Raw genomic sequence first — 12,329 nt, forward strand, 5'->3', positions numbered from 1 at the left:
CTTCCCTCTATACTACTAATTAAGTTAATTCCAAAAATGGAACTTAGATATGACACGTTAACTTTTTAAAAATGTTCCATTTAGTATAAAGAGTTTTTAGTTTTGATTTTGAGATTAGCTGGTTTTGCACAGCAATTATTTTTGCATATTCTTTTTGTTTTTAGTCTTTTAGCATGAAGTTTTGCTGCCTCATTGAGCTGCTTTTGGCAGTTGAGCTGCAACTGCCAATGTTGTACATAGTGTGTAATCTGGAGTTAATATTGGCTTTTGTTAAGAATTGCCCCCCCTTTCCTGTTTTCTTCACCTGCAAGTCATTACTGTGCATACTTTCTTTACTGTTTAGATCATGTAACATGGTGGTTAAATAATCCTTAACAATTTACTGTATTCCTTAGAACAATTAATTACAACAGATTGGTTTAAATACCAATTCAATTTGAATTTCTGGTTTTCATTTTCAGATTTATTTTTAAAGATTGTTACTTTAATTTTTTAATATTTAAAAAAATTTTTTTGTTAAAATGCTAACATACATTTCATCCTTATTGACTAATTGAAAGAATTCATTAAATTTCTTTTTATCCTCAATCCTTATTAAGTAAAAGAATACATTGTATTTTTTTCTATGTATGTTCATGTGTTAGATTTTATTAAGAAAGATTACATTGGCATCTGTAAATATATCTAGAAGCTTAAATCTTAGAATGATTTTCTGGATCTAATTTAGGCAACTAGTGTAAGCACTACTCATTAGAATTTTTTTCTCCTGCTTTTGGTTCTCGTGCTAGAAGTCACTTTTTACCCTTTTAAAAAAGCATTGTAATTACACTATACTGTATGTGACAGGATTTTAATGTTATGGTCTTAATGTTTATGGCTTAGCATTTACTATAATGTTGCCTAAAAAGTCCATCTATTTAATCCTAACTGTAAAATCAAGGTGTTTTTTTTTTTAAATTTTCTTAAACAGTTTGGAAAAAGACTTTTAAACGGGTCTTGACTTATTAAATCTTTTTATATTTCTGTTTGAAAATTCTCTTCAGCTATGTCTTAAATTTTGTTAAGGGCTAATATTGTCAAATATAGTAGCTGATTTTTATTAGAATATTGTTTGCCAGATGGCTTGCTTAAAGTCAGTTAAAACAATCTTTTAAAAATGGCCATTATAAAGCTTTTAATGAGTATTACAGGTAGTCTTAATTAAAATTTCTTTAAATATTAAGCAGTGTACCTTCGGGCAATTAATGGAGCTTAGGGAACCTTTCAGGGTAAAAATGGAAAGCTAAGAAGAATGAAATAACTTGAAAGGCCGAATCTGTGTTTTTTTGTATTCCTGAAGGCTTGTATGTTTCCCATAGTTTATTTTACTCTATAGATTTTTTTGTTGTTAGAACTCCTGCTTATTTCTAGTTTAACATTTACAAAGATTTTCAGACTCCAAAGTTTTGATTACTAAAATGGAGTACAGCAGTTTTGAAGTAAATTGTATTGCCTTAGTATCAAAGTTAGTTTTAGATTTCTAGAATGTTTATTTTTATTAAATTTCACCTGTTTTACCAAGACATTTTAATATTCTGGTTCTTTTATGTGAAAGTGAAACCAGGATTAACATAGGCAAAGTATTGATTAGCAACTTTTTTGAAGTGCACACATTGTCTTACTTTTACACAAGAACTTTTACTTTTCAGAGTAAGTACCAGTTATGGAATTTGAATTCACTTAGAGTATTAATTAGGAAGCAATGATTTAGCTTTTTAGCCAAGGAAATTTATTTTTCTTATGTTTTTACATATGATAAGATAGAGATTTTAAAAGATATTTTGGGCCACTGTGCATTTAAAATGTCCTTTAATTTTACATTTTATTATAAAATTCCTCATGGGAATCTAGAATAGCTTCAGGAGTTCACAGCAATACTGTTATTGATGCATTACTAATGCTTTGTTGCTGAATATCAAAGGTATTCAGGATATATCATAGTGTACTTTATTCATCCTCCTTCATTATTGCTAAAAAAGGCATGTCTCAAGAATTTTGCTTCTTAATCAAGTTCTGTTTTATAAATAAAATTTGTGTTTTACCATTTACTTTTAAAAGTTTTAGTCTTTGCAGCATTTGCTCTTTGCAAAAGCACTTCTGTTACAAAGTTTTGAGATACAGATTTATTCTAGGACAATGCTGTTGAAATAAATGGCTTATTTGAATTTCTTCTGTCCTATAACCTTTAAACAGGTCCTTTAAATATATTAATTAGCCATATTTGTACCTCAGAATATTAAGTTGTTGGATTTAGAAAGAAAATTAGATTCTGCTGTATCTTTACTTTTATACTATGAAACGTTTAACAATGTAGTTTTTTCAGGATTAAATTCTGGGTAATTACTATTTTAAAAATCTGTAGGCCATTTGAAGACTGTTTGTTTTCCTAGGTCACCTTGATATAGGAGATAGAAATGTGTTTGTACCTTCATTTTTATTTACAGATATAGAAAGTAGTGTGTGTCTTTGTGTATGTTTGTGTATGATCTCCTTCCTTCCTGGTTTCCTTTTGCATGTGTTTCTGTGTTCTTATTTAACTGACAGCTCAGAAAGGAAAATGTATGGATACATTTAGTTTAGATCTTAGCTCTGCAGCACTTTAAACATGTAAGAAGACTTCATGTTAAACAGGATAAATAACAGCTTACATTTAAGAATTAGTAATTTGCTTGTGTTATTAATGTGTGTGTACAGATTTGTGTAAATAGTGGCCCTGATTTAGTATCACTATAAGATATTAAAAGTGTTTACTATTATTTTGTTAATAAAAAAATTTATACTTAATTTATAAAAATAAGTCAGTAAAAGAGAAAATATTGATAAATGTACTTTCGGTTGTACTTAACAATCATTCCATTGTGCAAAACAGAACAAGAATCATTCCCAAATGGCCTCAGGTGAAATCTAATGGGAAACAATTTCAAACTGGTCTGAATTCTCTGGTAAAAAGAATGTGTCTTAGATAAACATCTGATCTAAGTTATAGTACTTTGTACTACTCATTTTGTGATTAGCTTCTAATTTTTTTATTTTAATAAATATGGTTGGTTTTGCTAGATGAAATAAGATCCTATTGTCTTTAATGTGGATTTTATATAAATCCTTTTTTGTAGGTTATTTTGATTTATGAGTCTAAAACAGCCTTTTCTTATTATGGAATGTTAAAGTTTTTTGTAAAGTGTTCTCCATAAAGTGAATACTTAGGTTGACATCAAATGCTTATGGAAAGGCAAAATTTAAAATAAAAGACTCATTGCTCTGTAGTTTTTTCTTTTTAACTTTCATATTGCACTTTAACTTTTCTTACAGGAGAGTTCTGATCTCCCCGTTGCTCTCCTTTTGGCTCAGCATAAAGATAGATCTACCCAACTGGAAATGCAACTTGAGAAACCTAAACCTATAAAACCAGTGACGTTTTCCACAGGCATCAAAATGGTAAGCTGTATTCTAATCACTTGTTTGGAAGATATATTTCAAGGATTACACTTTATAATTTTATATTGATTTTTACAAATAAATTGGAAGGTTCAGATATTTAAGAAAAGTGTCTAATCTAGGCTACATTTCTAGAAATATAAATATGTGCAGTGTAAGAGGAAAGTGAAAAATAATAAATAATTTACAAAGTATGCAACACAGTTTTGTTCTATATGATATTGAGTTTGTGTGTGTTTTATCATTCTACTTAAATTTTTTAAGCTTGTGGTATAGAAAAATGTTTCTTTTTTTCTTTTGGCTGTGTTGGGGTCTTCGTTGCTGTGCATGGGCTTTCTCGAGTTGTGGCGAGCAGGGGCTACTCTTCATTGAGGTGTGCTGGCTTCTCAGTGTGGTGGCTTCTCTTGTTGTGGAGCATGGGCTCTAGGCACACGGGCTCAGTGGTTGCAGCATGTGGGCCCTAGAGCGTGTGGGCTTCAGTAGTTATGGTGCGTGGGCTCAGTAGATGTGGCTGGTGGGCTCAAGAGCACAGGCTCAGTAGTTCTGGCACATGGGCTTAGTTGCTCTGTGACATGTGGGATCTTCCCAGACCAGGGATCAGACTTGTGTGCCCTGCATTAGCAGGTGAATTCTTAACCACTGTGCCATCAGGGAAGTCCCAAAGAACATTTCTTAAAAGAAATGCAGACTTCTGGTTTCTGGTATGGCATGTAAGAAGCTTGGAAGTTGCCACTCCATCCTGACAACAAGTAAAAACCTGAACACACTGAAAAATCAACAACTTTTTTGGTAAAGAGAGGTCACAAAGCAAACCACTGCCTGTAAAATTGGAGAGACCAGCAGAGACTACAGAGAATCACAGTTCACCAGAGCAGCAACCTTGCTGGTAACCAGTGCTGGTTTAGGGAAATGTGAATTGATTGACAAATTGCTGGAGGCTCAGTGTGGGCAACTCTGAGGGTTAAGATCTCCAGGGGAAACTAGTCGTCAGAGGCCCCACACTTTTGTGAGTCTTACCTGTTATGTCTCTACCAGATTCTCCCAGTGAACCATTTTGAAATATGCCAGAACATTCTGTTCCTCCTAAAGGCTTGCCCTTAGGGTAAACTATTTCACTAAAGCCTAATCTGCTGGAGTTTATTTAGAGGCTAACTGACGTGGGTGAAGGGAAATATCCAGCTATAGCTGCTCAAGTCTTCCATGTTGGAGAAGGGAAATACACAACTTCAGCTTACTCTAGTCATCCTGCCCCACCTGAGGGGAGGGAGATGGATTGACAAATGTGTATGAAGTTCACAGTCTAGAAGCACAGGCTTTCTAAAAGACTGAGATCTTATCATAGGACTATAAATTATTCTGCCATCCCCCACACCTTACCACCACATTACTAAAGACCTGTTTATAGCAGTTGTTTTACCCAGTGTATCATGCCTGGCTGTCAAAAAAAAAAAATTACAAGATGTACTAAAAGGCAGAAAACACGGTTGGAAGAGACAGAGCACACATGAGAATCAGGATTAGATATGGCAGGGGTGTTGAAATTATCAGACAATTTAAAACAATTGTGATTAGTATGCTAAGAGTGCTAATGGATAAAGTAGACAACATGCAAGAACAGATGGGCAATGTAAGTAGAGAGATGGAAATTTCAACAAAGAACCGAAAAGAAATGCTAGAGAAAAAAAACACCATAACAGAAGTGAAGAGTGCTTTTGATGGGCTTGGACATGCATGTAGTGGATTGGACATGCATGAGGAAAGAGTCTTTGAGCAAGACGATATATGTATAGACTTCTTGAAAACTGAAAACCAAAGAGAAAAAGCCCGGTGGGGAGGTGGGGGGAAACCAGAACAAAATGTCCAAGGTCTGTGGGGTGACTACAAAAGATATAACATAAGTGTGATAGCAATACCAGAGGAGAAGAAAGAGAGAAAAGAACAGAAGAAATATTTGAAACAGTGACTGAGAATTTCCCCAAATCAACATTAGACACCAAACTAAAGATCCAGGGAGCTCAGAAAACACCAAGTAGTATAAATGATAAAAAAAATCCTTATACCTAGGCATATTATTTTCAAATTACAGAAAAATCCTGAGGAAGCCAGAGGGGGAAAAATACCTCACCTATAGAGGAGCAAAGATAAGAATTATATCTGGCTTCTCCTCAGAAACCACACAAACAAGAAGAGAGTGGAATGGAGTATTTAAGGTGTTTGAGCCAAAAAAAAAGCCACCAACCTAGAGTAATGTACTGTGCAAAATTATCCTTTAAAAGTAAGGGAGAAATAAAGATTATTAGACAAAGACTTGAGGGCATTTTTAGCCAGTAGACCATTTTTGCAAGACGAGTTAAGTGTTTTATAGACAAGGAAAATGATATAGGTCAGAAACTCAGATATCTGAGGAAAAGCATTGGAGAAGAAATGAATGAAGATAAAATAAAAACATTTTTCTTGTTCCTAATTGATATAATAGATAACAAAGTTGTATATTTTAACTTTGTTTTGTATGATTGTGGGTATGTATGTACCTGAATAATAGAAAATATTCATGATCTATTTTAAGCTTACAAATGTAGGAAGTATGAACACATCTTTAAATAATGTAAAGGAAAACACTATTGATTAAGAAATTACCAAAGCTCTTGAACTAAGAGTTAGTATAGTGTAGATGAAAGAAAATGGGCTTGGATAAAATGGGATTAAATCCCAGCTTCTCCACTCACTAGATGTGTATCCATGGGTAAAATGTTACTTTACTCTTTCTGAATTTGTTTCTTCATTGGTAAAGTTAAGATAATAATTTTAGCTTTGCATGATTATTCAGAGGATTAAAATATGTATATAAAATGCTAAACCAAGTGCAACTATAGTTTTACAAGTAATGCTTTTTGTTGTTACTATAGTTAAATATCTAAGTGAATTATATTGTAATCTCTTTATGTTTTGTAATTAGGTAATGCATACTCCAGAATGTCATGTAAATGGAATCATGCAGTGTGTAGCCTTTTAGGTCTAGCTTTGTTAAATTAGCAACACGCTTTTGAGATCATCCCTGTTGTTGCATGTATCAATTGTTCTTTTTGTTAAGTAATAATACCATTGTATGGATCTACCAGCTTCTTTATCCATTCATCAGTTGAAGGACATGTGGGTTGTTTTCTCTTTTTATGGTTATGAATAAGGCTGCTGTAAACATTTGCTTACAATTGTGTGTGTATGTAAGTTTTCATTTCTCTTGGGTAAATACTGCTAAGAATGAGATTGGCGATTTATATATGGTAAGGGTATGTTTGGCTTTGTAAAAAATTTTCAAACTGTGTTTCAAAGTGCTTGTACTAGTTTGCATTCCTACCAGCATTAATGAGTATTCCAGTTGGAGTATTCCAGTTGCTCTGCATCCTTAGTATTAAGAATTTTTGGGGAAAAAAAAAAAGAAGAGAATTTTTGTATTTTAGGCATTCTAAACAGGTATGTAATGGTATCTCATTATGGTTTTAATTTGCATTTCCCTGATGACTAATGATGTTGAGCATCTTTTTGTGTGCTTATTTGCCATCGGTATTTCAGTTGACCTTAGTATTTAACTTAATATATTAGATATCTTTCCAGATAGTGTTGTGACCTTATTATTTATTTTCTTTCTTCTTCCCTTTCTTTTTTACAGCCTTTTGTTTGGTGAAATGTAATGCATATGCACAAAAGTACACTGAACCAAACCGTATAGTTTAGTGAATTATCACAAAGTAACCATCACACAGATAAAAGAACAAGTATTCTTAATGCTCTAGAAGTCCTCCTCATGACTTCTCACATCTGGCTAGCACCCCATTCCTTTTCCCAAAAATAGTCACTCTTCTGTCTTTTATGGCAGTCCCTTTCTTGATCTTTTAAGTAACTTTAACATCTAAGCGTGTATGCCTTAACCTGATTAGTGTTTTGCCTGTCCATCTTATATTTGTGAGAGTGATCCATGTTTTTGCATATAGCTGTAGGTTTTTTTCATTTTCATTGCTGGATAATGTTCCATTTGAGGAATATACTACTATTTATCCATTCTGCTGTTGATGGATGTTCGGATTTTTTTGAGTTTTGGTATTATACATTATGCTAACATTTTTATGTATGTTAGCTGGTGCACATGCACAGACATTTTTTGGTGGCTGTTTACCTAAGAGTAGAGTTACTAGGTCATAGTAATTATGTATGTTCATTTTAGGAGGTACTGCCAAAACATTTTTCAAAGTGATTTTTACGAATTGTACTTCTACCAGTACTTGTGCTTTTCTGTCTTTTCCACTTTAACCATTCTGGTGGGTATTTAGTACTGTTTTGTGATTTTAATCTGCACTTTATTTCACTGATCACTAATGAGATTGAGCATTGGCTGTCCTATTTTGTGAAATACCTGTTCAAGACTCTTGCTTATATATGTAACTTCTTTATATGTTGTGGATCTAAGCCTTTTATTAGCCATGTGTATTGTAAATAACATTTGTCACTTTATGTCTTGTTTTTTTCACTCTCTTAAGAGTGTCTTTTGAACTCTTTGTTTAACTTTCTATTATCCTCCTGGAATTTTTTTTTTTTCTTTTTTGTGTAGTGAGAAGGGGTGATCCAGTTACTTTAATGCATGTTAAGATTCATATAATTTAAGTGTGCGATGGAATACTTATTATTATTATTTTAGCAAAATTCAGCATCTGGTTCAAGGGCAAGGTGAAAACTGAAAACGACACAGCTTTTATGTGGAATTACTGAATTTACTCCATATTACTGAATGTGGAGACTGACACATAATGTAGATGAAAATCCAAATGTTTGTGAAGTTAAGAGTCTCTATAACTCTTTGGAAAGATCATTCCTAAAATGCAGGATGAAAAGTAGCATTTATTGAACATCTATATCCCAGGGGTTGATTTCACTGTTGAAGACTTTATGACCTGTCATAGTTTCTTTTAATGAAAGGTGTCTTTCTGTTTGTTTTGTTTTTATATCTCCACGAAATAGATGGCATTCCTATTTTTGCAGATCTGAAAACCGAGTCTCGGAGAGATTAGATCACATGTAAAAAGTGGCACTGAAACTCATTCTCTTTCTATCATATCTTATTTAATTAATGAGAATACTCACAAACAAAACATAAATTCTATGTTAGATGTCTTTCTAATTTAAGGGTAGCTAGGATTTCAACTGTTGCTTCTAATAGTGGACTGATTGTATAGAGGGTAATCTAAGAGACAGGAGCCAGCACAATGACCTTTTCTTTTCCTGATCTGATGTACTTAAAGAAAAGTCATACACAACAAATGAAGTCGGATACACTGAACAAGGAAAACATATAAATGTAATTAAGGTTTTTGGAAATAGATCCTTCTCAGTGTGACTGAGAAGACAGGATTTATTTATTTAGTAAACCTAGAGAAATATGAAGGGTTAAAAATTGGCATAAAATAATTAGTATGAAATGATGATTTAATTATTATGTAGAGTTGAGACTGCAAATATTTTGGTTAGGAATGTTCACAGATTGGTTGAAATTTTTGAATTATATTTCCTAGGAATTAAACTCTCATTGAGTGGGGAAGTGTTAGGGGTACAGTACGTATTAGAAGAATTATTTCTAATTTGTGACTTGAATATCTAAGAGAGTTTCATTTAATCACTGTTTTATGTATGAATAGGTGAAACTTTATTTTGTATATATTTTGTCTTCTTTGTGGTAATAGCTTTTTGCACTCCTAAAGTAGGGGTTGCAACTTTGTGTCTCAGTCATTTGTTAGTTATTTAAATCTAATTGGTTCAAATTCCAACAATGTACTTTAAGGACCTTTGTTTCTTTTTATTTTATAAAGAATTCTAATTAAAATTTCCCCTAAAAAATAGATGTGGTTACCATTATTACATCATTCCTAGTTGAGCTAGTGAACTTACCTCAAAGTAGCAGTTTTTCCTCCCCATTTGTTACTAGCTTGTATCATTAAATATCCATACAGAATATCTAAAGATTTAAGTACTAAATCTTAGTCTTTTGGAAGCAAAGAAAGACACCTCAATCATGTTGTAAAAGTAGAAACCAGAATCTAAGGCTGGGAATCTGGTGCTTCTTCAGACGTGGTGGTGTTTTGTACTTCACTATGCTTTTGCAAACTGAAAACAAAGTTAGTCACAAAAATAAGGTAAGAATTGTTTTTAAGTATAGATTTTGGTTCTTGTTGTTGATTACTGGAGGGCAGTATAGGGGAGTGTGTCATTCGTTGCCAAAGGCAAGAGCTGTTTGAGTATTTTAACTTTGATGTTTAAAAATTTTTATTTTATTGTATCTGTGGGTAAGCCAGAAGGGAGCACATTTGTGATATAAATTGGCTTTTCTGATTGCAACAAATAGAATTTAGCTGTTTTCATCAAACATTGCTTATTATTCTGAACTCTTTTGAAGATTAAACTCTTTGTTAACATTTGTTTATAGAAAATCTAATTAATGTCTAATTGTATATGAAATAAGAAAATAAGACTTGTACTGAGTAGTCATTTATGTCCTATAAAGCCATAACTTTGTGCCACATAGCTTAAGTGCTTTACCATTTTGCTTGAAAGGCAAAAAATAAAATGACTAAATAGTATTACATCTATTCTTAATATATAATTTGCACTTTGGTAGCGAATCAAAGTGTAGAAACCAAAGAAGTAATGTGAAAATGCAAGTAGTAGTAGAGTTAATTTTTTTGTGTATAAATGGGTTTTGAAATATAGGTCAAATGAACATTAAAATCAGTTTTATTAGTTCTTATGCATTTATGAAACTCAGATAAATAGGTATGAGTTGATTACTTTCTCTTGGCATTGAAATGTCTCCAGCTATTTTGTGTTATTTCAATAAAATTGTAGCATATTCTAACTTTTACCATAGATATCTCTGAAGAGTTGTATGTAAATAAATAGAAGTTTGGTTAATATAGTCATATTTTAAAGGAAATGGAGGTTCTTATAACTTAAGATAATCCTATGGTGAGTACTTTAATGTGACCTAAATAAATATTTTTATCAAATGACTAGCCACTCATGATTAAAATTATAAATTTGAATTTTATTATTTTAGAATTATTTAAAAAGGGTTGTTCTTATATTATTATAAGGGGCTTGAATTGTGGCTCCTCTACTACCTATGTATTAGGTCTATGACCTTGGGCACATCTCTTCACCTCTTTAAGCCATAATTTACTCAGTTCTTAAGAGCTGAGTTTTTTTCTTTTTTTAAGCTTTATTTTCTTTTATTTATTGATTTATTTTTTTGGCTGCATTGGGCCTTAGTTGGGGCATGCAGGATCTTTTCGTTGCGGCATGCAGGCTTCTCTCTGTTATGGTGCATGGGTTTTGTCTTCTCTAGTTGTGGCCGCACAGGCTCCAGGGTGTGTGGGCTCTGTAGTTGTGGTGCGTGGGTTCCAAAGTGCGTGGGCTCTGTACTTTGTGGCACGCAGGCTCTCTAGTTGAGGTGCGCAAACTCAGTAGTTGTGGCACTCGGGCTTAGTTATGCCGTGGCATGTGGGATCTTAGTTCCCCAGCCAGGGGTCGAACCTCTGTCTCCCGCATTGGATTCTTTACCGCTGGACCCAGTGGTAAAGTCTTGGGACCCAGGGAAGTCCCAAGAACTAAGTTTTAATGTCCTTGTCTGGAAATTTCATCATCTGCCAAGTCTGCTCCTATTGACATTTTTTTTTTCCTCCTGGTATGGGTCATGTATTTCTGCCTTGGTTTTGAATACCTGGTAATTTATGATATTTCTTTAAATATTTTCAGACTTTATTTGGGGTTGTAGTTAAGAAGATCCTTGCATGGATTTCTTTTGAGCATTGTTAGGGTCTGTAAGAGCAGACTTTAATGTTAGGCTAATTTAGCTCTACTTTCATGGTGATACTATTTTGAGGACTCTATCTGTTATGTCCCATGTACTGAGAGGCCTTTTTACCTTGTTTATTGAGAATATAAAGTATTCTGACCCTGTGTGAGTTTGGGGAATTTTTTGACCTATTGCTTTCCAGGTTATTTTCTTTCTTGGTCTTGAGTAATTCACACTATGTGCAGATCAACCCAGGCAAGAGTTAAGGACATCACTCTGCAGATCTCTAGAACAGAGGTGGGGAAAGTTACAGCTCACAGGCCAAGTCCCGCCTACCACCTGCCACTGTAACTAAAGTTTTGTTGGAACATAGCCATACCCCTTCATTTATGTATTGTCTTTGTGTGCTTTCATGTTTTAATGGCAGAGTTAAGTAGCCTGCATCTAGCCTGCAAGACCTAAAAAATTTATCTGCCCTTTAGAGAAAATGTTTGCAACCCCTGCTTTAGGGTTTTCTCTCCGTGCAGCATTTTGTTTTCTAGTAATCTGACCTGTAAATTATAGCCACCTTGACAGCCCTGAAGTCTGTCGCAGTCTCCTTGACTCCTTGGCTTTGAGTTCCGCTTCCACGTATCGTGGCCTGGAAATGGCCTCCATGTAGTACACCAGAGAAATATAGGTTTCACTTTATTTCCTCCTCTTCCCTTGGGGATCAGAGTCCTGTACTGACTGATACTCAATTTCTAATTTCTGAAAACCATTGATTCTTATATTTTTTTCAGTTGCTTAAGGTGGGGAATGGTTCATCTAGTCCTTGTTATAGTAAAATAGTCATATGCAAAAGTAGCAGCATAATATTTTGAGATTCATTCATGTTGTTTTGTGTATCAGGAATTAGTTTTATTGTTATATAGTATTCTGTTTGTTTGAATATACCAGTTTAGTGATTCTGCTGTTGAAAACTACCTGAGCTTTTTGTAGTTTTTGACTGTTAGTAAAGCTGCTCTGAACTTTATTG

General features: G+C 33.5%; 1 protein-coding gene across 4 annotated transcripts in view; it reads left to right on the top strand.

The window, feature by feature from the left end:
- The window catches only part of MNAT1 (MNAT1 component of CDK activating kinase), a 206,573-nt gene that overhangs the window by 78,297 nt on the left and 115,947 nt on the right, over positions 1-12,329 (top strand). For all 4 annotated transcript variants that reach the window (XM_057731251.1, XM_057731253.1, XM_057731254.1 and 1 more), the window contains exon 6: positions 3,349-3,474. In XM_057731251.1, the coding sequence (XP_057587234.1) occupies positions 3,349-3,474 (126 nt within the window). The remainder of the gene's footprint in view (positions 1-3,348; positions 3,475-12,329) is intronic.

This window comes from Hippopotamus amphibius, chromosome 4 (genome assembly GCF_030028045.1).
Source record: "Hippopotamus amphibius kiboko isolate mHipAmp2 chromosome 4, mHipAmp2.hap2, whole genome shotgun sequence".
NCBI lineage: Eukaryota > Metazoa > Chordata > Mammalia > Artiodactyla > Hippopotamidae > Hippopotamus > Hippopotamus amphibius.